Raw genomic sequence first — 21,562 nt, forward strand, 5'->3', positions numbered from 1 at the left:
GAAATGTTGTGGTAAGCGGAGAGGCAATGTTTAGACAATTTATTGTGGCATGCGGGTGGAGAGCAATACAAAGAGGTGAACAGAGATGGCTTTATCTGTGATTGGTATGATGGGAGTAGGGAGGATGTGTGAAATGGCTTGCTCAAGAGCATGGCCATGAATTTGAGTTGGGGAGTTTACATGGAGGTAAGATTAAGGGAGGACAAGAGGGCAGTAAATTCAGAGCATGATGAATTGAGATGGAAATTGAAATCACGAGGAATGAGAAGTTATTGGTGCAGAGACTGAAAGCGCAGTGAAGATGTCTCGGTGATAAAAACATTGTTATACTTTTAAAAAATGCTTCCATAAGGTGTGGGTGTCGCTGCCTATGCCAAATTTTATTGCCCGTCCCTAATAGCCCTTGAGAAGGTGGAAGTGAGCTACCTTCTTGAACCAGGGCAGTCCACGTGATGTAAGTATATCTACAGTGCTAATAGGAAGGGAGTTAAGGATTTGGACCCAGCAACAAAGAAGGAACGGCAATACAGTTCCAAGTCCGAATGCTTTGTGGCCTGGAGTGGAACTTCCAAGGTGTTCCCATGTTCACCTTGTTCTTTGAGGTGTGTGTTTGGAAGGTATTGTCAAAAGAGCCTGGATGAGTTACTTCAGTGAATCTTGTAGACGTGCATACTGCGATCACTGTGAGTCGGTGATGGAAGGAGTGAATTTTGGAGGTGGTGGATGGGGTGCGAGCCAAGTGGGCAGCTTTGTCCTGGATGTTGTCAAAGTTCTTCAGTGTTGATTGGGCCGCACCTATCCAGACGGATGGGGAGTATACGATCACACTCCTGACTTGTGCCTTGTAGGTGGGGGCAGGCTTTGGGGAGTCAGGAGGCGAGTTAGTCACTGCAGGATTCCCAGCCTCTGACTTGCTCTTTTAGCCACAGTGGGCAAGACAGAAAAAGAATTTTAAATGAGAAGTGAAAGAAGGATAATAAAGTGAGGTGTCCGAAGCAGGCACACTAGCCAGGAATGTCAGTGAAAAAGTGGGATGGCACAGTTGGCTCAGTCTTTGTAAGTAGGTCGCATAAAGTGCCTTAATGGGCCTTTTGGAAGATGCCAACAAAGGCACAGATTGAGCTGTACCCTTGTCTGAGAGGGTCTAAAACTGAAGAGTAGGCAGTGCAAGGAGTGCTGAAAAGCTGGGGTAAGATTTTGGGAAGGCAGAGTACCAGAGGGAGGAGAAATCCATGATGGCAGTCGAGAGAAGTACAGAAAAAAGTTTTTAAAAATGGGAGAAAGGATATAGAAGTGTTAAGCTCAGGCCTGAAGGGGCAGCCAAAATGCTCACCCAAAATGGACATGGGTAAAATGTCAAGGGCCTGCTTTGCAACTCTTAGTAAGAAACTTAAAACCTGGTGCTAATTGGGACAGTCATGAGAATCTCGTCAAACTCACTGTCAGTCAATTCACAAAGCCAAGCATTTATTCTTACCTGTTGCCCCCTACAGGTTACTGTGGGAAACTTCAGCCAGAGCTGTTAAAGGTTTTTAAAGTTGCATCCTTTCAACTTGAGCGATTAGGGAAAAAATAGGAACTGTTATGTATTAATAAATCTATATATTGTAATATTCAGTGCAGACTATTGACAGACCCATGGAAATTCTGCTTTCTCCTAACAATACAATATTCTCGTGTTAAATATGTCAGTGCTGGAACCTGTGAAGCAATATTTAAATATAGAATAATGTATAGAATATACATCAGATTTTAAATCTTCTAACATTGATTTAGAGTACAACAAACTGATACATATTGGAAACATAATTCTATTCAAAAGCTTTGGATTTTACCATTAATAATTTTGAAATATTTTCTTAATTTCATGTGGAAGTATTACACTCAATCCCTGTTCAATGGATTTGACAACTACTGTGAAATGCCAACATATCTATTATATGCTTACTATGCTTATTACGAAAGGCATATATTATTAAATTGGGATTTTACTGTTTTTGGAGTTTTCATTGTAAGTGGAGTATAAACTAATCCATGAATTTTATATTTTCCAACCCACACTTATTAAATAGAATTGAGTTAATTGACGTTAAATGGAAAAGCTTTAGAAATTACAATTGAATATAAAATAGATGGGAATTAACTAGTGCCTATAGTTGCTACATAGTTACTTAAAAGTCACTTATGTTTAAACAGATGCTACAATGTTGCCTGCTGAACATCTCAATTGCTAATTTTGAGAAAGTAGCGATACAAAAAGCAAGCTGTAACATTGTAACACTTTGAAGGACTGGGGTGATTTCAATCATGAGAACAAAGTTTGTACAGTTTTTCAAATTTCAGAAAGCAGATAAATATTATTGTAAATATTTATATGGAGATAGTTATCATTGCAGTGTTAATGTAAGCCTACTTGTGACAATAATAACCTTTAAACTCTGTGGTGGGATAGGGTGGGAGGAGGTTTATTCCTGTTATGGTTGGGGTGCCTTTCAAAGATGTCGCCCTGATCCCCCGACGTTGCCGACATGCGCATCCCCCACCCCCCCTGCATGATGGTGTGAAACACGCCCCCTTGATTTGTTTAGGCAGAGTGTCATAAGATCTGGAGAGAAAACCAATGTTTCTCGGGAGAGAGACATGCCGGTTTTCTCGCCAGCAGCAACACTACCAAGTTCTGGTAAGATTTTGCCTGGTATGAATAATTATTTCACCATGCTCTTCCTAAACTAATTTTGAACTCCACTCTTGAAATATCCCTACTTTGGAAACCGTTAGTGTTTATAAGAATGAAGCATAACACTCACAGGAACTTACTTCAGGTTCTTGATGTTGGTGTTGAATTTCAGTTTAAAGATGATGACTGCCAGCACAACAAAATGCCAGTTTGGTTCAATGAGTCACACATTTGCCACGGATCAGAAGCTTGTGAGGTTGAGCCCTGCATTAGAATTTGAGCACAGTAAGAGTTTTAACAACACCAGGTTAAAGTCCAACAGGTTTATTTGGTAGCAAATACCATTAGCTTTCGGAGCTCTGCTCCTTCGTCAGATGGAGTGGAAATGAGCACATTTCCACCCCATCTGACGAAGGGGCAGCGCTCCGAAAGCTAATGGTATTTGCTACCAAATAAACCTGTTGGACTTTAACCTGGTGTTGTTAAAACTCTTACTGTGTTCACCCCAGTCCAACGCTGGCATCTCCACATTAGAATTTGAGTGCATACCATCGGGAAGTACTGCAGTTCAGTCAATCCACAGCACAAAATATTTATTAACTGGCCATTCAGCATGTTGTCATTTGTGGCACTTTGGTGAATCCAAAACTGTTTTTGTTAACTAAAGGTATGAAGGGATATGAGGAAAAGCTGGCTTAAAAAGAAGCAATAACTAAGAAAAATACAGCACAGGAACAGGCCCTTCGGACCTCCAACCCCGTGCTGATCATGTTGCCCTAGCTAAACTAAAAGAAACCTGCCTGTAGTCACTTCAATCAGGCCATTGAGATTTGCCTATTAGAATATTAACTTTCTGATGGGCCAATCAGGGAGTCTTTTCCTTGTATTTAACAGGGAGTGTCGGTTCCTCTGACACTCCCGAAGGTAGACTGCTGACTGATAGCACTCTGCGTGCTGCGGTTGGAATTGTAAATAAAGGGTTTTGGTCAAGGCATTTCTGCATCCAAAAATGTATTACACTGCCCTTACTCGGTCCTTATCCCTCTATTCCCTCTCTATTCATATACCTGTCCAGATGCCTCTTAAATGTTGCTACTGTGCCTGCTTCCAGGCACTCACCACCCTATGTGAGAAACCTACCCCGCACATCTCCCTTAAACTTTCTATATAGATTTAGATCACAGGTCACCCATAATCTTATTGTATGGCAAAGCAGGGCTGAGGGTTAAATAGTCTACTCTTTTTCCTATGTTCTTAGGTATGGCGTCCATATGTATCACAATGAATATATTTCAAAGCAAAGTATTGTGTGTAAAATATGTGGAACACAAACCTCAGCATAAGCTAGTTGGACTGAATGACCTGTTTCTGAGCTTTAAATTATACAAAACGTCTAAGGGCGACAAGGTGGCACAATTGTTAGCACCAGGGACCCGGGTTCAATTCTGGCCCCGGGTGACTCTGTGTGGAGTTTGCACATTCTCCCCATGGCTGTATGGGTTTCCTCCAGGTGCTCCGGTTTTCTCCCACAGTCCAGTGCAGATTAGATGGATTGGCCATTGTAAATTGCCCCTTAGTTTCCCAAGATGTTTAGGTTAGATGGATTAGCCATGGTAAATGTGTGGGGTTATTGAGATAGTGCAGGGTGGTGGGGCTGGGTAAAATACTCTGTCAGAGAGTCGGTGCAGACTCAAGGGGCCAAATTGCATCATTGTGCACTGTAGGGATTCTATGATTAAAGTATTCCTGCACATTTTTGAGGCACTATATCATTTCTAGTTCATTCTTTCTCACATTGTTGGATGTTCCATATTTTGAACGTGATATTAAATGGGGGTCCTCTCTGCCTGTCCAGGTAGAGCGATCATTTCACTCTTTGACCAGTGACTGTTTTTCCAATGAATCTTCAAGCTGCAATTCTGCTGATCCTTAAAAAAGCATCACTGTTCTGTGAAAATTGTCATTTTCAGAAACTCAAGCATCTGAACTAGAAGCTGTGAATCCCAGTCCAGGCGGCACAGAAGGCACCCAAGATCGAATAGCCGGCACCAATTTCAGATTTATGCCAGCCCCTGGGCATGTCATAACAGACAGACTGTTCGAAACAAGAAATTCAGCTGATGCGCAGCTGGGAATGAGAGCACGAACAAACCACAAACAGAAGCCAAGAGAGCCACCGGTAAAAATCAAACATTATTTTGAACTCATTTGAAAAATTTAGATTAAATTATTGGATAAAAGCAAATTACTGCGGATGCTGGAATCTGAAACCAAAAGAGAAAATGCTGGAAAATCTCAGCATGTCTGGCAGCATCTGTAAGGAGTGAAAAGAGCTGATGTTTCGAGTCCAGATGACCCTTTGTCAAAGCTGTTTTCTCTTTTGGTTTTAGATTAAATTACTGTTGGACTGACATTGATAAATCTATGTTTTGGGTTTCCTTTACCATTGCATGGTTAACATAACATCTCCCCATCTCATTCATCCATACACAGCATTCCAAACAATGTAAACTCTGGTTACACTTATTTCCCTTTTTCCAACATCACAATCCCCTCTATTTTCTTCTCTCTGCCATTGGCACGGGTTCATTCTGGGCTATGGTTCCAATGGTACTTTGATTAACAGTGGCTACCAGGGAGGCGATGGCCTAGTGGTATTATCGCTAGACTATTAATCCAGAAACTCAGCTAATGTTCTGGGGACCTGGGTTCGAATCCTGCCACAACAGATGGTGGAATTTGAATTCAATAAAAAAAATATCTGGAATTTAAGAATCCACTGATGACCATGAAATCATTGTCAATTGTCGGAAAAACCCATCTGGTTCACTAATGTCCTTTAGGGAAGGAAATTTGCTCTTCTTACCTGGTCTGGCCTACATGTGACTCTAGAGCCACAGCAGTGTGGTTGACTCTCAGCTGCCCCCTGAAATGGCAAGCCATTCAGTTCAAGGGCAACTAGGGATGGGCAATAAATGCTGGCCAGCCAACGATGTCCATGTCCCACGAACGAATGAAAAAAAAGAATCTATGGTCTATCTGATCACAGCACATGATGCAGCTAAAGCGATCATGTTCTCATTATTTAACAATCAGAAGTGGGAACCAACAACAACAAAGCCAATTCTTGCCTTCTACATTTGTTGTGACTTTGACCAGTAAGTCAGAACATACCTACGGTGATCTCTGGGACATGTTGGTCTCTATAGCCCAGTAACTAATTACTTCAAGGGCAGAATTTTATGCTTCCCCCACGACTGATAGTTTTGTAGGTAGGGCTGGCCATAAATTTTTTCAGATGACTTAGCCTCTCCGCAATTTTATGGTAGGACATGCAAAGCCTAGGCTGGCCTGCCCATCCTAATTGAGGCCCAGAAGTGACCAATTGATGACCACTTTAGGGTTGTTTCCTACCCAACCTCAATTTTCAGGCTGGTGAGAGGAGTTCAGGGGAGAGGGTGAAGCCTGAATTGTGGTGTTCCTGTTCAGATTCTGGGCAGTCAAGGAGCAGGTGCCTCTATCAACAGCTTCCTTTTCAACATCTGGTGCCTTCCCACAAGGTATAGCTTCTGCTCCCTAGCCCCCTCTGGCCTCTCCAATACCTCCATCCTGGCCCCCTCTGGCCTCTCCAATACCTCCATCCTTCCCATGCTCAGTCCACTGAATTTCACCTCCACTCCCTTCCCTGACACCCCCACATTACTTGGTCCTGAACTTGGGGACCGCTTGTAGTTCCAATCCTGTCCACTTCAGCCATTCCTGGGACTGGAGAGCAGCCAGCCAATCAGATTGACCAGAAGCTCTGAGGCAGGACTTTGTCCTGACTGAGGGTTGGAATGGCCTACTTTGGTGCGTTAGATATTTCCTATCTTTCCATGTTTCTTCAGTGGCACAGGACATCAGCAAATTAATTTTCCAGGGATCATTTGCATTTGTGAGGTTCATTCCTCAGCCTCTTCCACGGAACCTGCCCAAGACAGGAACGGAAATTGGCTGTGGATGGCCATGAAGGTCTGCTCAAGTGTAATATTTCCAGTAGCTTCTCTGGTCATCTTTTATAATTACTTTGAGAATGATATAAACAAGTGGATTGCTAAACTAATGTAATCATTTTGTGATCAATTGTCTAGTCTTCTCTTGACCCTTTATAATTGAGGTGTGCCCTCTGTCACCGAGTGCAATGTTGGCTATCAAGGATAAACAAGTGTGTCTTGTACTTGGTCTTTATGCCCAAAATGTCAGAAGTAGGTTACATAACATGTTTCTGTTATTTGCATGGGATTGCAGTATACCCACATATAAATGGGCACTGCCTATTACTTTACCAGATAAACCATCTGAGAAGTTATGCATGGCCCACAAGAAGACAAAGTCAGCACTACTGAATTTCAGTTCATGGAAGAGATGAACTTCACCAGGAGTACATCACTTACACAGTGTCAAAAAATATTCAAAATTCCTGCTGGTTGCTAACTTAATTCCGGCAAGCTGGCCTTTTAATGAGCATGCATAAGATGCCAATCCCTGCAAACGGGGACCCTGCATTCATTGTCATGAAACTCTACCCATGTTAATCCTGCCTTGACAATCGGGAAATGAAAGTTCAAACAGTTTATCTGGCCAGCAAGAAACAGTTTTTTTACCTCCTGCCAAACTGAGTACCCACCACAATTCCCACCGCTGGCGAGAGTGGGAAATTCCGCTCTTGCACCTCAGCAGCATTTAATAGCACGAAATTGAAAGGGAGAAAGCAGAATAAGGGGAAGAATGAATAAGACAGAGGAAAAGAAGAAAAAAATCTTAAATGAATAATTTTTAAAAATGATATAATCTGCTCAATGTGCTAGTTAGATTAATAATGGAAGCATGGCATTTAAAAATTGGCCTGAAAAAAATAAGTCTGGACAACACCCTTTGTGTAATTTCTTCAATGACCACATGGAGGCATGATTGTGTTCTTCACTAAACCCAAAGTTTTGTAAATTAAAATTTGAAAAGTCCTTGGTGCCTCATTCATATTTTGTTACCTTCTTTAACTACATGTAGCGATGTTTAAAAGAGAGGGGACCCTGATGTTTGCTTATTTTCATTTTTTTTGAGTGGCTTTTCTCTTCCTTTCAGTTAAGTATTTAGTCGAAGAGTTCCAGTGTAAAGATCAGGAGAGAACCATTTTGGTTAAGAGACAGTCAACTAGCCTCACTCCACTGACATCAGGCAAAAAAAAAATCACATTTTACCACATTGTTTTCTTTAATCAGTAGTCGCTGTTAAACTCTTGGCATCATATTAAACTGAAAAGCGCAGCTTCTGATCCATTCTGAAACAAATATCACTGAATTAAATACCCACTAATGCACACAGGCTGTGGTCTGACATCAGTGGAGTGAGACTGCTCCTTTTACTCTTCTTCAGATGTCTATTTACAAGGGTCTGTAGGAGGGATCTGTGATTAAGGAATTTTCTATTAGATGGCTATTTAGACCCAGTATTGTTATTCAAACTGTTAAAGCCTTCACTGCAGTAGACTTGGTGATCTGATGAATTAGACTTTGTTTTATTTCTGGCATGTTGTTTTGAAAGCAGTCCAGTCTGATAGTTTAATAGTTGGATATCCCTTTCATGTGCTGGCTGTATATGTGCTTCGGGGACATTTATAAAACACGTTCTATTAGGTATATTGTTGAAGCGGATAGAAAATCGCTATAAACTAGTATCCTCATTTAGACAGATCAGAAAGTTTGGTGTCACAAGTGTAAAATGTCACAATGGTGCCGTATTTTTTCAGAGAAAAGGTTTATTGGAAGAATAACAAGACATACGGTCTGTATCTAACCATATTTTAGTTGAGTTTGGAGTACTTGATCCAGATCCTCGGTCCCTGATATCAAAAATATTACTCAATACTTACTTTACTCCCACCACCACTGAAACCCCATTTCACATTATTGCAATACCTAAAGACTCATTGCCCAGCACTTCCCCATGTGCTCCTTACATGGATGACGTGGGGTATTTGTTCAACTTGTTATCCAGATCTATAACTGACACTGCTGACATACGGGTATGAAAATCTTTTATAACAGACAGGGAATCTGCAATGCCAGCTTTACACCAGGCAGCAAATTCAAACTCTTTCCACAGCAGCCATAATGCTGCCATGTGTACTGTGTCTTGCAATAAGAAAATTATTCTGAATTAACATTATTCGCTTTGATTTTTTAAAAAGTTCACAGTTGGAAAATTTGATGGGAACACCACCACTTGCAAGTTCCCCTCGAAGCCACACATCATCCTGACTTGGCACTATAATCGCCATTCATTTCAGTATTTCATAATCAAATTCCTTCTATATGTATATAATATGCAATACATATAGTCTATATATATATAATGTTCATTCATAATTTGATATCTTTTTCATGTTTTCCAATTTGCTTGTTTATCAGGTTAATTTTTCTGCTGTATAAAATATTCCTCCCACGAACATTGTTCCATCGCTCAGAGATTAAGAAGATCATTTACTCCCAGATTTCATTTCTGTCACGAACATTCTTAATTTACTCACTGGGAGGTCCAGGATGGTGGTCTGAGATAACTTGTTGAGGTTGAGTATCTGATTGCTGCTCAGTGCCTCTTGAGTGACCAAGGCAAGACCAAGAAAGTATTGGGTTCAGAGTTAAGAGTTCAATAGCACAGTTTACCTTTTGGTTTTTAAGGTATGATACAGCAACTTACTGTATCACCAGAAAATATATTTGTAATTCTTTTCCTTTAAACAGATTATCAGAAATATGTGAATAATATAGCAACACTATTGACATTTGTTGATGCTCCTTCCTTTCTGAGTCTTCAGAAACCGTGGGCTAATGGTCAGTAGCCATTGTCCTTATTGATCCCTTAGGAAAACACTTGAATTTTAAAGTGAGACTAAGTTTGCAATTTTAGTTCAACCTGTACAAAAGAAATTATGAAGCTCTGTAGATTTCAATGAATCCTTTGTAATTTTGAAGTTTCATTTCTAAATTTCATCACAGGTTTAGTCCAGGCATGGAGGCAAGTGCTGACTTCAGAAGGAAAGGTTGCTGCCTCTTGACATCATTGCTTTGATCAATTGTGGAAAAAGGGGTTCTAATAAAACTGATGTCAATGGGGAAAATAGCAGGACCTGGACAACATCCAGGCTTGGGTTGACAGGTAGAAGGTAATGTGTGACTAATAAGTGCCAGATAATGGGTAGCTGCAAAAAGAAAAGCCCAATCACGGCCATGAGCTTCAGGCACCAACATCATCAAGAATCCCAGCAACAATGTGTTTGGGGTCAACACTGGCCAGAAGCTAAAGTGATCCAGTCATTTCAACGCCAATAGTAAAAAAGCAGAAACTGGATATTCTGCAATGAATGGTTCATGTCTTGAGCTCTCAAAGCCTTTCCATCATTTACAATGTCCATTTCAGAATAGTGGTGGAATATCCCCCATTCATTTAAATGATTGCAGCTGTAAGCCAACAACATTCGTAAAGTTCAACATCACTGGTGCCATTGAATTCGATATGCACTTCAACCATCACCAGTACAGTATCAAAAACAGAAAATGCTGGTAAATCTCAACAGGTTTGACAGCATCTGTGGAGAGAGAATAGAGCCAACGTTTTGAGTCTAGATAACCCTTTGTCAGAGCCCGGCCAGTGCAGTATAGCTGTTAGAGAATCACAGGGTCATAGAAGGAGACCATCTCCCCCATCTATTATATAAGTAATCTACCAAATAAACTGCAGCAAATTGTCAGACTTAATTTCACAGTACCTCCTAGTCTTGCATGAGCAGCAAGATTATTGGGACACTATCGCCTCCATTTTCCCCTCTAAGTCACAGGTTATTCTGACTCCAAGATACATCACCGTTTCTTCATTATTGCTAGGTCCAAATCTTACCAAACATTTGGAGGTCTGACCCAGAATCATAACATGTTCTAGACACTTTACTGTGTAGGCCACAATTGCAAAATTTGTAGACAACACGAAAATTGAAAGTACTGTGAACTGTGAGGGGAATGGTGCTAATATTAAAAATGACAGGGGCAGGATGGTGAAATAGTCAGAGAAATAACATATGAAATTTAATGCAGTGAAGTGCAAAGTCATTCATTTTAGTAGGAAGAAAATGGAGAGACAATATTAACTGAAGAACGTAGTTCCAAAGGGAGCATAGGAGCAGCGGTGATTGGGATTATATGTGAACAAGTCATTGAAGGTGGCAGGACAGGCTGAGCGTGTGATTTTAAAGCATACAGAATCCTGGGCTTTATGTACAAAGGCGTAGAGTACAAAAGCAAGGAAGTTATGATAAACCTGTATAAAACACTGGCTTGACTTCAGCTGGAGTATTAGGTTCAGTTCTGGCCACCACACGATAGGAAGGGTGTGAAGGCATTAAAGCGGGTGTGGAAATAATTCATAGGAATGGTTTCGGGGATGAGGAACTTCAGTTAGGTGGGTAGATTGAAGAAATTGGGGTTGTTAACCTTGGAAAAGAGAACTTTGATAGAGGGGTCCTGTATAAAGTAAATCGAGCGAAACTGTGCCCTTGGTGGAAGAATCAAGAAGAAGAGTGCACAGATATAAGGTAATTGACAAAAGAAGCAATGGTGGCATGAGGAGAACCTACGTTACGCAGTGAGTGGTTGGGATCTGGGACACGCTGCCTGACAGCATGGTGGAGGAAAGGTCAATTGAAGCATTCCAAGGGGAATTGGATCATGATCTGAAAAGGAAAGATTTTCAGGCTGTTCAGGTGAAAAGGCAGAAAAATGGCCCTTAATGAATTGTCCTTGTGGAGACAGTACCATCACAATGGGCCACATTACCACCACCTGGCTGTAACCATTCTGATTCTTTCTTTGATCAGTAGCCACTAAAAACATACTTAAATGGTTTGTAATGAGCACCTGAACATAAATGCAGGGTTACAACCTCAATCATTCCAATTTGTTTGTTACTTTTTAACCATAAATTTCAAACATGTAGGGTGGGATTCTCCCAAGAAAATTTTAAGTATTGAATTCACGTAAAAACTGGAGTAAATTCCACTGTTTTTTTTCAGCGGAGGTTTCAAAATGAATCTCCCACATTCTGTGCACTGCTGAGTGCACTAATATGACTCTCTCGAGAAATCAACGGGCGGGGCTTATCCCCGCTGGAGAGGCCGGCAGCATAATGCTGAGCAGGCCACTGTGAATGCGCTGATCTGTCAGTGCTGACCGAGATTGGCACATGCACAGTAGTCCATATTGCTGGCCTCCCAATCGCTGGCCCCCAGGATGTGTCCGGGCCAGCCTCGACACCTCTCACCCCAGCCTACCGACACTGGTCCACCTTGATCTCCCCGGTCACCCCCTCTCCCCAGCAATCCTGAATCCCCCCACCCGATGTCCAGCCTGATCGCTGGCCTGCCTCCCTCTGTCACTCCTGAGTGCAGAGTGGCAGCAGGACCCCCCCATCCCCACTGTTCTTCCCTCCATTCGGCCCCAACTCCTTTGAACGGCTGATGCCCGGTGGGCAGTGCCAAAATGCCCCCTGGGCATTGCCACTTTGCCCCTTGGGCAGAGCCAGGGGGCCAGACTGGCACTGCCAAGCTGGCAAAGCCCAGGGGGCACCATCCCTTACCCCTGACCTCCTGGGGGGGTCTCGATGGCCCCCCTTCACTCCAGTGGGGTCGGGCCGCCAGTCCCCTGCAAGTGGGATGCTGTTGTAAACCCCACTGGAGTGAAACACACCTGGCGGGGGGTGGACGGGGGCGGGGGGGGGGGGGGGCGGTGCGGGGGGAGAGAGACTCGCAGGGCCATGGCGCCTTGCGGGGAGCCCGCTAAATGGTCTCCGCCTGAGGCTCCCAGCCCAATCGCTTCTTGGCCTTTTGGCTAAGATCAAGTGTAGTTATGCGGATGCTGCACTTGGTTGAGGTCATTAGGTTACATTGAAGCTTCATATGTTTCATATGAAGCAATTTTTAAAAGCGGTGTCTCGGCCTTTTGGCTAAGATGCAAATGAGCTCAAGTCTTGGAGGAGGAATTGCTTTCCCTCCTCCAATCAGCTTGACTCATGTAGATCAGGCCCAGGACAGGGTAAATGGTTGCTTGCCCTGTCTTGCCAGCCTGGATCGGAAATGTCTCAACTTGTTGAGACTCTGAATTGGATTTGATTTGATTGAATTGGAAAAGTATTTTTTAAAAATGTGCTGCTAAAGTAGCACAGCGGGCTGGGAGAATCACCCTTGTAATTTTATTTTCTTTGAGGTTGAGCCTGTGTTTTGCCAATAGCCAAAATAATGCATGATGCTGATGTATGACAAGGTGCTAATCTAAAGATGAATGATTTTGATATAACCATTGAATATTTATTCGCTGATTATCAGAAGTTCATAAATAAGAAAAAACATTTGCAATTATCTTGCACCTTTCATGACCTCAGGTGTTTCAAAGCCAGCAAAGCATTTCTGAAGTGTTCTAATGTAGGAAATTTGTGTACAGCAAGCTCCCACAAACAGCAATCTGACCATGACAAGATCATCTGTTTTTGTGATGTTGATCAAAGGGTAAATATTGGCTTGGACACCGGGGATAATTCCCCTGCTCTTCTTCATAGAATCCCTACAGTGCTGAAGGAGCCCATTCGGCCCATCGAGTCTGCACCAACTCTGACAGCGTTCCTTACCCAGGCCTGTAACCCCACACATTTACCATGGCTAACCCATCTAACCTACATATCTTGGAACACTAAGGGGAAATTTAGCATGCCCAATCCGCCTAACCCGCACATCTTTGGAGCGTGGGAGGAAACTGGAGCACCTGGAGGAAACCCGTGCAGACATGGTTGGCGCAACATCGAGGGCCAAAGGGCCTGTACTGCGCTGTAATGTTCTATGTTCTATGGGGAGAACGTGCAAACTCCACACAGACAGTCACCCAAGGCCGGAATTGAAACCGGGTCCCTGGTGCTGTGACGCAGCAGTGCTAACCACTGTGCCACCCAAAGTTGTACCAAGAGATTGTTGACGGTTACCTGAAAAGACAGAGGGGGCTACAATTTAACATTTCATCCAAAGGACAGTGTGCTTCCACATTGCAGCACTTTACCAGCATTAGACTGAATGTGCAGCCTCGATATATGTGCTCATGTCTTGGAGTGGGACTTTAACTTACAACCTCTGACTCAGAGGAGAGAATGCTAGCAACTGTGCCAGGGTTAATAGCAAATATATAAAGCAATGATGGTGGTCACTATATATATATATTATATATATATATAACTGATTTTTATACATCATAAGATTTAATGAGGTAGAATGGAATATTTACATTTGTGTTTTATCATGTTTTCTGGAGCTTAATGTACATTAGATTTATCTTGTCAATTCCACATTGATTTTATACAGGGCCCATGCCAGGAGGAAATGCAGAGAGCGATTGAGAGGATTATTCTGATTCAGCAGCACACTAACGAAGAGCTTTACAGGTTTCACATCCCCAACTGTGATAAGAGAGGATTCTATAACCTGAAACAGGTATGTGGATTTTTGCTGTTAAAATGATGGCAAGGGATATTGAAATCTAAAAAACAAGAGTAGACTATTCAGCCCGTAAATTAGATCATGCTTGCTTTATTGGGGTTTTGGGGATTGTCTAGTCTCTTAAGTATGCCACTCGAGTCCGTAGTCTCTTTCACCACAACTGTTTACTCAACACAAGTATTGGCACATTTGGACCTCCACAAGAGGTTGGAGCATTTGCTGTCTGCAAAATCTCTCTTACTTCTTAGTCATATGGTCTGACAACAAAATAACATCAGCATCACGTATGCTTCCGATGTTAACCCTTCACTCATTTGTATGACAATGGGGGCGAAGGACGCGACGCGGTGGTAAAGTCGGGCGTAAAGCACTTAGAGCGATTGCCGCCGGTTTTTGCGACCGGCGCCATTTTACGAACACTGGATTTCTGGCGCGATCAGCCTCCCACCGAAAATGGGCTGGATGGAAGGTTAATGCATTCAAATTTATTGTAATGTTGTTTTGCATCTGCTTAGCGAGCCCGGATCTCAATCGTCCGGGCCCACCCCCTTTTAGGATCTCTTCGGGAAAGATTCACACCGGTGAGGAATAGACATGCTCCCCATGAACGGGGAGCAGTCAACTTGGTCTCGCCAGTGGAACCAGAGGCCATTGAGGCCCCCCCGGGGAGGCCAAGGTCAAGGGGGGGGTGCCCTTGGACAGTGCCAGACTGGCACTGCCACCCTGGCACCTGGGCATTGCTAGTCTGGCATCTGGGCAATGCCCACCGAGCAGTACCGGGGGTGGGGCTAATGGGAGAGGGGCCAGTGGGGGCAGGGCCAGTGCGGGAGGGGCTAATTGGGGAAGGGACGAATGGGGAGAGGGGGCCACTGGCACTCTGCAGGGACTGGTAGGGGGGAGGGAGAGAGAAGAGGCCCACTGCCACTTTGCGGGGATCGAAGTGGGAGGGAGAGGGGGCCCACTGCCACTCTGCAGGAATCGGTAGGGGTGAGGGGGAGAGAGAGGGAGCCCACTACCACTCTGCAAGGATCGGTGGGGGCAGGGCGAGGGGTCCGCGATCACTGGAGGGAGGGAAGGTTCGCGATCGGACTGGGTGGCGGAGGGGTCGGCAGGGGCTACATCTTGGGTCGCCGCCCCTGCGATTGCAGGGGCTGGGGAGCTGCTTCAGGCAGGCGGCAGTAGCAGGGGCCTGACAGCTCTCTCTTTTCTGTCAGACCCCTGCTACTGTTAATGCAGGCCTCTGATGCTGCACATGTGCACTACCTCCCTCTGCAGTGTTTTGGGCGTGTTAAGCCCCGCCCACAAGCTTCTGCAGTGAGCAAAGGACTTGCTTAGAATTTTGCAGGCATGGTAATGGGGTGGGGGGGGGCGGGGGGCGGGCGCTAAAAACACAGACAAAAGACGGATCTGTAATTTTCCCACTTTCAAGTCCACCCCGCACTTAGAAAACAATGGTAAAACCGCCCTCATAATGGCGTTTTTACTCCTTCCATACCTTCTAAAATGTTAGACACCATTCACTGGAAAAGTTCTGGAGTGGACACCATTTCATAGGGCAATCTATTGAAACAATAACAACCGAATGGTGCTATAAATGGGGTCAATAATCTGTTTTCTTTATTAAGAGGCAACTGTTTGCATCCAATTTAGTAAATAGAATACCCTTGACTAGTTTGTCACGGATCCCATCCACTGAGACCATTGGGTGGATCTCTATTCCACTGATTTGTTTAGTTGAGTTAAATTCACACAGATTCTTATTGAGCCTTTTGGTTTTATGATTGTAACCATTCCTGAAGACCATTTTATTCATACTCTTTCTTACCTAACAAAATTCTATCAATCTCAATTTTGAAATATCTAACTGACGTAAACTCAAAAGCTTTTTGGGAGCTCAAGAGAGGTCCAGATTTTCTCTACCACTTGTCAAAAAGTACTCTCTGTCTAACCCCTGAAAAGTCTAGCTTAAATGGCTGTCCCCTTGTTCTGGACTCTCTCCCCAAAGGAAATAGTTCATCCCTATCCACTCCCTTCTGGGAGTCATTACAAGACAAAGTGTAAGGTAGGGAGACCAGTCTATTGAACAATCGGCACTAACTCTTCCCTTGTTTAGAACCTGCATTTGTAGTTCAGATTTAACATGCGCTGGGGCAGGCTTGTTTACAAAACGCTTAAAAAACAATCTTCAACCTCATCACCTCATTGAAGTGCACAAAATTCTTACAGGGCTCAACAGGATAGATGCAGGAAGGATATTTCTCCTGGTTGGGGAGGGGGTGGGGGCGGTGTGGGGAGTCTAAAATAAGGGGACACTTTCATAATAAGATGTTGGCCATTTAGGACCGAGATGAGGAAGAATTTCTTCATTCAGAGGGTGGTGAATCTTTGGAATTCTCTACCCCAGAGTGATGTGGAGGCAGAGATTTTTAGATACCAATAACTTCAAAGGATGTGGAGATAGTGCAGGAAGATCAGCCATGATCTAGTTAAATGCTCTACGCATGCTTAAGGGGCATATCTTGGGGGTATCAGATCCTTCCGGATATTTTGCATAATTTCAACTATCATTGTTAGCCCACTTCCATATATTGTGTAGTTAATTTTGTATCTTCTCAGTGCGCTCACAGGAACCCTTATCCTTCCAGTAGAGTGCATATCGACCCAGAATAACAGATTGCAATTGTCTGAAGAACATCCCAAAAGGAAGCTGTACTTCCATAGAGAGGCTGTCACAGATTTGTGTCATGTCCTGTAGCAAAACTGACAACATAATTCCCTAACAATGCATTGTCTGTTCAAGCCAAGCTTGCAGCTGTGATGAAATTCTTTGCTCTACTCTGTCTGGAATACAGCAAGGAATTTTAGTAACATCAGTCAGTCTCTAGTTCTTGCATTCACTCCATTAATGTACAACTGGTGATCATCAGGATCTAATCAGGAAGGTATTTACCTATGATCCTAACAGTTGCTTTGAGGGGGAAATCCTTCATTTTTTGCACTCTTCACACACTGGCTGGGAGGCTGGCTGCCTGGGAATTGCATTGCATTCAACACAGATCCCTCGCTGAGCAATCCTCAAGCAACGCTCCCACTGGTGGACTGTTTTGGTGGCTTCCTGCAATACAGCCTATGTAAGGGTGCCAATGTATAGCTTCCATCCTCACCAACTCCCCAACTTCCCCATCACTGACCTCACGGCAGACAATCATCCAGGGTGAGGTTAAAAATGAAAAGAACAGGAAATGCAAGCCCAACCTGCTGCGTAGACACCCAATGCTGTTTCCACAGAGGCAGGCTATTTGACATCCTCTTCACACAGTGTGGAAACAAAGAGCCCTTCATTAATATCCTGCACAGAACAGGAGTAGGCCATTCAACCAGTTGAGCCTGCTCCACCATTTAATAAGATCGTGGCTGATCAGACACATCAATGCCTTTTACATCCACTATCCCCATAACCCTTTGTTATTGTTAATCAGAAATCTATCAATCTCTGCTTTAAGCACTCAATAGCGGAGCTTGCACAGCCCTCTGGGTTAAGGAATTCCAAAGATTCACAACCTTCTTGTATAAAGAAATTTCTTCTCATTTCACTCCTCAGGGGCATCCCCCTAATTTTGAAATTGACCCCCTGGTTCCAGACTCCCCGATGAAAGGAAACATCTTACCTGCTTCTATCTATTTCTTTAAGTATTTTGTAAGTTTCAATGAGATCACCTCTCATTCTTCAAAACTTTAGAGAATACAGGCCTAGTTTGCCCAATCTCTCTTCATAAGACAGTCCTGCCATCCTCGGAACAAGCCTGGTGAACCTTTGTTGCACTCCCTCGGTGGCAATACTATTCTTTCTGAGAAATATTTGCAACAGTGTAATCGGGAACCTGATCCAGTTGTTAGTTTCATTTGTGAACACGCGAAGTACATTTTACAAGCAGCAAAAAAAAACAATATCTGTATAAAAATGTTTTCAATGCACATTTTATCAAGTTCACCAAACATGTACAAGGCATGTAGTACTGAAGAAAGTGAATGCATAAATATCTTGATACAGTGAACTGAGACTGACTTGCAATGTTTTCCACTAGATGCTGAATATTTCACTTGGAATCTGATAATTTGTTTTTCTTTCCTCCAGTGACTGGAGACGAACGCGAAGTGTGTTGTGACAGTTAATTTATCAATTGGCCTGAATCACCAACATAAAATATCTGTTTCTGAATCAGTACCACTGACTCTCGTGAAGGAAATCAGTGTTACTGCTCTCCCAGTGCTGAACAATTTTCACTGAGAGCGCTGGATATAATGCAGGGGCGACCCTTGATTTTTCATCTGTAATATTTTTCAGCATGCCTTCCTGATGGTGAAGACTCTGCGCTCAGAGTGCAGAGTGGAAACTTTAACCTGTTTGATAATGACATTTCGAAAGCAGTTCATGAACTATGCATGTCCTTTTTTTGAGAGTATTAACATGCCATCTAGTGGAATATTGAGGGTGCAGGCCAATAAATTAAAGAGAGCCTTAGAAATTACGAAACAGAAGGCATCCTTGATGGTTTGGCTCAAAGATAGTACTCATGTTTCTGAGTCAGAAAGCTTTGAGTCCAAGATCCACTCCAGGGACTTCAGCACTTAATCTAATTTCAAGAGTAAGGAGTACTGCGTTATTGGAGGGGATAGCTTTTAATTGAGACATGAGACAGATGACTGGTTACTCTGCATTTGGTTGTGTTAACCATAGACTCCCTACAGTGCAGAAGGAGGCTAATCAGCCCATTGAGACTGCACCAAATCTTTGTAAGAGCATCGTATCCAGGACCACCCCCCCTCCCCCTCTCCCCCCTCCCCCCCCCTCCCCCTCCCCCCCTCCCCCTCCACAACCCCATAACCCTACGCATTTACCATGGTTAATCCACCTAACCTACACAACTTTGGAAACTAAGGGGCAATTTAGCATGGCCAATCCACCTAACAAGCACATCTTTGGAGTGGGAGGAAAGATAATTGAGAGATAAATGTTGACTAGAACAAAAGAACTCCCTTGATCTTCAAATAATGTCCTAGGGCCTTTCTAATTCACTTCCCGCACCTAGTGGTGCACCAAGGCAGACTTTTGTCTGTTTCCATAGCTAGCAATTCCTGGAACAGGTCACTAGCCTGTCGCCAGGGGCTTATTGCTTAAGGGGTTATCACTCCACATTAGACGTGACTGACCAGGAGTCTCTCCCACTCTTACCAGCAGCCTTTGGCATGTTTGAAAGGACTTACAAATTTATACTCAACCTGTTTGACAGCGTTATCAATGCACCTTCCTTGGCCATCAAATCCTGGGGTGGGGATTGAACCAGGAGCTTCTGGCTAAGAGGCAGCGATGCTACCCACTGCGCATAGGGCCATTACACTCATCTAAACAAGCAGGCATTACTTCAATTTAATGTCTCACGTAAAAGATAGCAGGGAAGATCTTACCACAAAAATTCTGAGTCCAGGATGGGCATGAAAATGGGGGAGTTTCAGGTCCTTTTTTTTGGCCGAATTCAAATCTGCAATCTTATGTACTCAGTGCATGAAAAAACAGCAGAAAAGGTTTCTTGCCTGTAGAGGGAGGGGGCGGGACTTATGTCACTCAAAAGCTGGCTGAGAGCAGTAGAGGGCGTCATTGTGTATGTGCATGTCTCTAGCAGCAGCACGACCTGCCACTCAGTCTCTGCTGCTCTCAACTTGCTTCCATGGCCTCCACAAAGCACACCCCAGCTACTGCGAAGGCCCCCTGGACTATTGCAAGCCACCCCAACTGCCCAGAACGATCAGCCCTGCAATGCCCCCTACCCGGGCCAAGCTCAATCCCCTCTGCGATCTCTCGCTCACCCCCATGGCCAGCCCCAATCGTCCCCTGCCCTCCACTGATCACTGATGCAGAATGGCAGCGAGTCCCCCCTCCCCCCACTAATCCCTGGTGCAGAGTGCTCAGCGAGTCCCCCTCTTCCACTGACTGGCCACCCCCAGACTAGCCCCATGCCCCCGGCACTGCCCGGTTCCTGGTTGGCAGTACCAGGGTACTTGGTGGGCACTGCCAGGGTGCCAGGTTGGCACTAACCAAGGGGATCACCCCTTGCCCCTGACCTCCCTGGGGGGCCTCAATGGCCTCCGTTCTACCAGAGACGTCATCACGACTGGTCCCTGTTGCTGGGGAGCAGCAGTGATTCTCGTCAGAGAGAACCCCTCCTGGCGCAGTGACACAGGCGTGTGAGCCTGGACGATTCCGTCCCGGGCTCATTAAATCAATGCAAATTCAGTTTTAAATATTAAATTATTCAACCTCTCACTGGAAATGGGCGCGTGGCTGATATCCGGTGCTGGTAAGATCATGAGAGGTGAGAAATGAACCTGATTTCTCAGCTCTCTCGCTATCTTACCGGCTTGGCCCCGCCCATCAGCCGGTGGGCGCAACAGTAAGAGCACCCCCAGCACCTCCAACCGTATATCACTCCCTCAGTTCGACATGGAAGATTCAACCTGAATTGCACCCAAAAGCTTGAATGCGTCCTGACACAGGACCTATTTATTAGTATCTCTACCCCGTCTGTCACTGTTAAGAATCTTACTATGAGGATATATTTTCTATGTACTTTTTAATCAAAATGTACTGTTATATTTTCTGCTGCTACCACTTAGACAGCCTATTCCAACTATTCTTCCTCCCAGTTTATCACCCTCCTCATTTGGTAGGAAAGAGAATAGCATTATATAATCATAAAACGCTTGCAGTACAGAAGAAGGCCATTCGGCCCATTGAGCCAACACCAATCCCATCCTATTGCCATAACCCCACACATTTCCTCTGCTAATTCCCCCCCGAAACTTGACATTTAGCATGGCCAATCAACCCAACCTGCACATTTTTGGACTCTGGGAGGAAACCGGAGCACCCGGAGGAGACCCACGCAGACATCATAGAAATCATAGAAACCCTACAGTGCAGAAGGAGGCCATTCGGCCCATCGAGTCTGCACCGACCACAATCCCACCCAGGCCCTACCCCCACATATTTACCCGCTAATCCCTCTAACCTACACACCCCAGGACTCTAAGGGGCAATTTTTAACCTGGCCAATCAACCTAACCCGCACATCTTTGGACTGTGGGAGGAAACTGGAGCACCCGGAGGAAACCCACACAGACACGAGGAGAATGTGCAAACTCCACACAGACAGTGACCCGAGCCGGGAATCGAACCCGGGACCCTGGAGCTGTGAAGCAGCAGTGCTAACCACTGTGCTACCGTGCACCCCATGTGGTGGAAATTAGTAACTGTTTATCAAGAC

General features: G+C 44.2%; 1 protein-coding gene and 1 pseudogene across 2 annotated transcripts in view; both read left to right on the top strand.

Annotated features, from left to right (window-relative positions):
• igfbp1a (insulin-like growth factor binding protein 1a) overlaps positions 1-21,562 on the top strand; it is a 1,218,336-nt gene that overhangs the window by 67,257 nt on the left and 1,129,517 nt on the right. For both annotated transcript variants that reach the window (XR_013500302.1, XM_078236621.1), the window contains exons 2-3: positions 4,648-4,856; positions 14,106-14,234. Coding sequence is in view for 1 of the 2 variants with exons in the window: in XM_078236621.1 (XP_078092747.1) it covers positions 4,648-4,856; positions 14,106-14,234 (338 nt within the window). In the remaining variant the exon portion in view is untranslated. The remainder of the gene's footprint in view (positions 1-4,647; positions 4,857-14,105; positions 14,235-21,562) is intronic.
• Positions 12,572-12,773, top strand: LOC144482139 (U2 spliceosomal RNA; annotated as a pseudogene).

Source organism: Mustelus asterias, chromosome 2, assembly GCF_964213995.1.
Source record: "Mustelus asterias chromosome 2, sMusAst1.hap1.1, whole genome shotgun sequence".
Classification (NCBI taxonomy): Eukaryota; Metazoa; Chordata; class Chondrichthyes; order Carcharhiniformes; family Triakidae; genus Mustelus; species Mustelus asterias.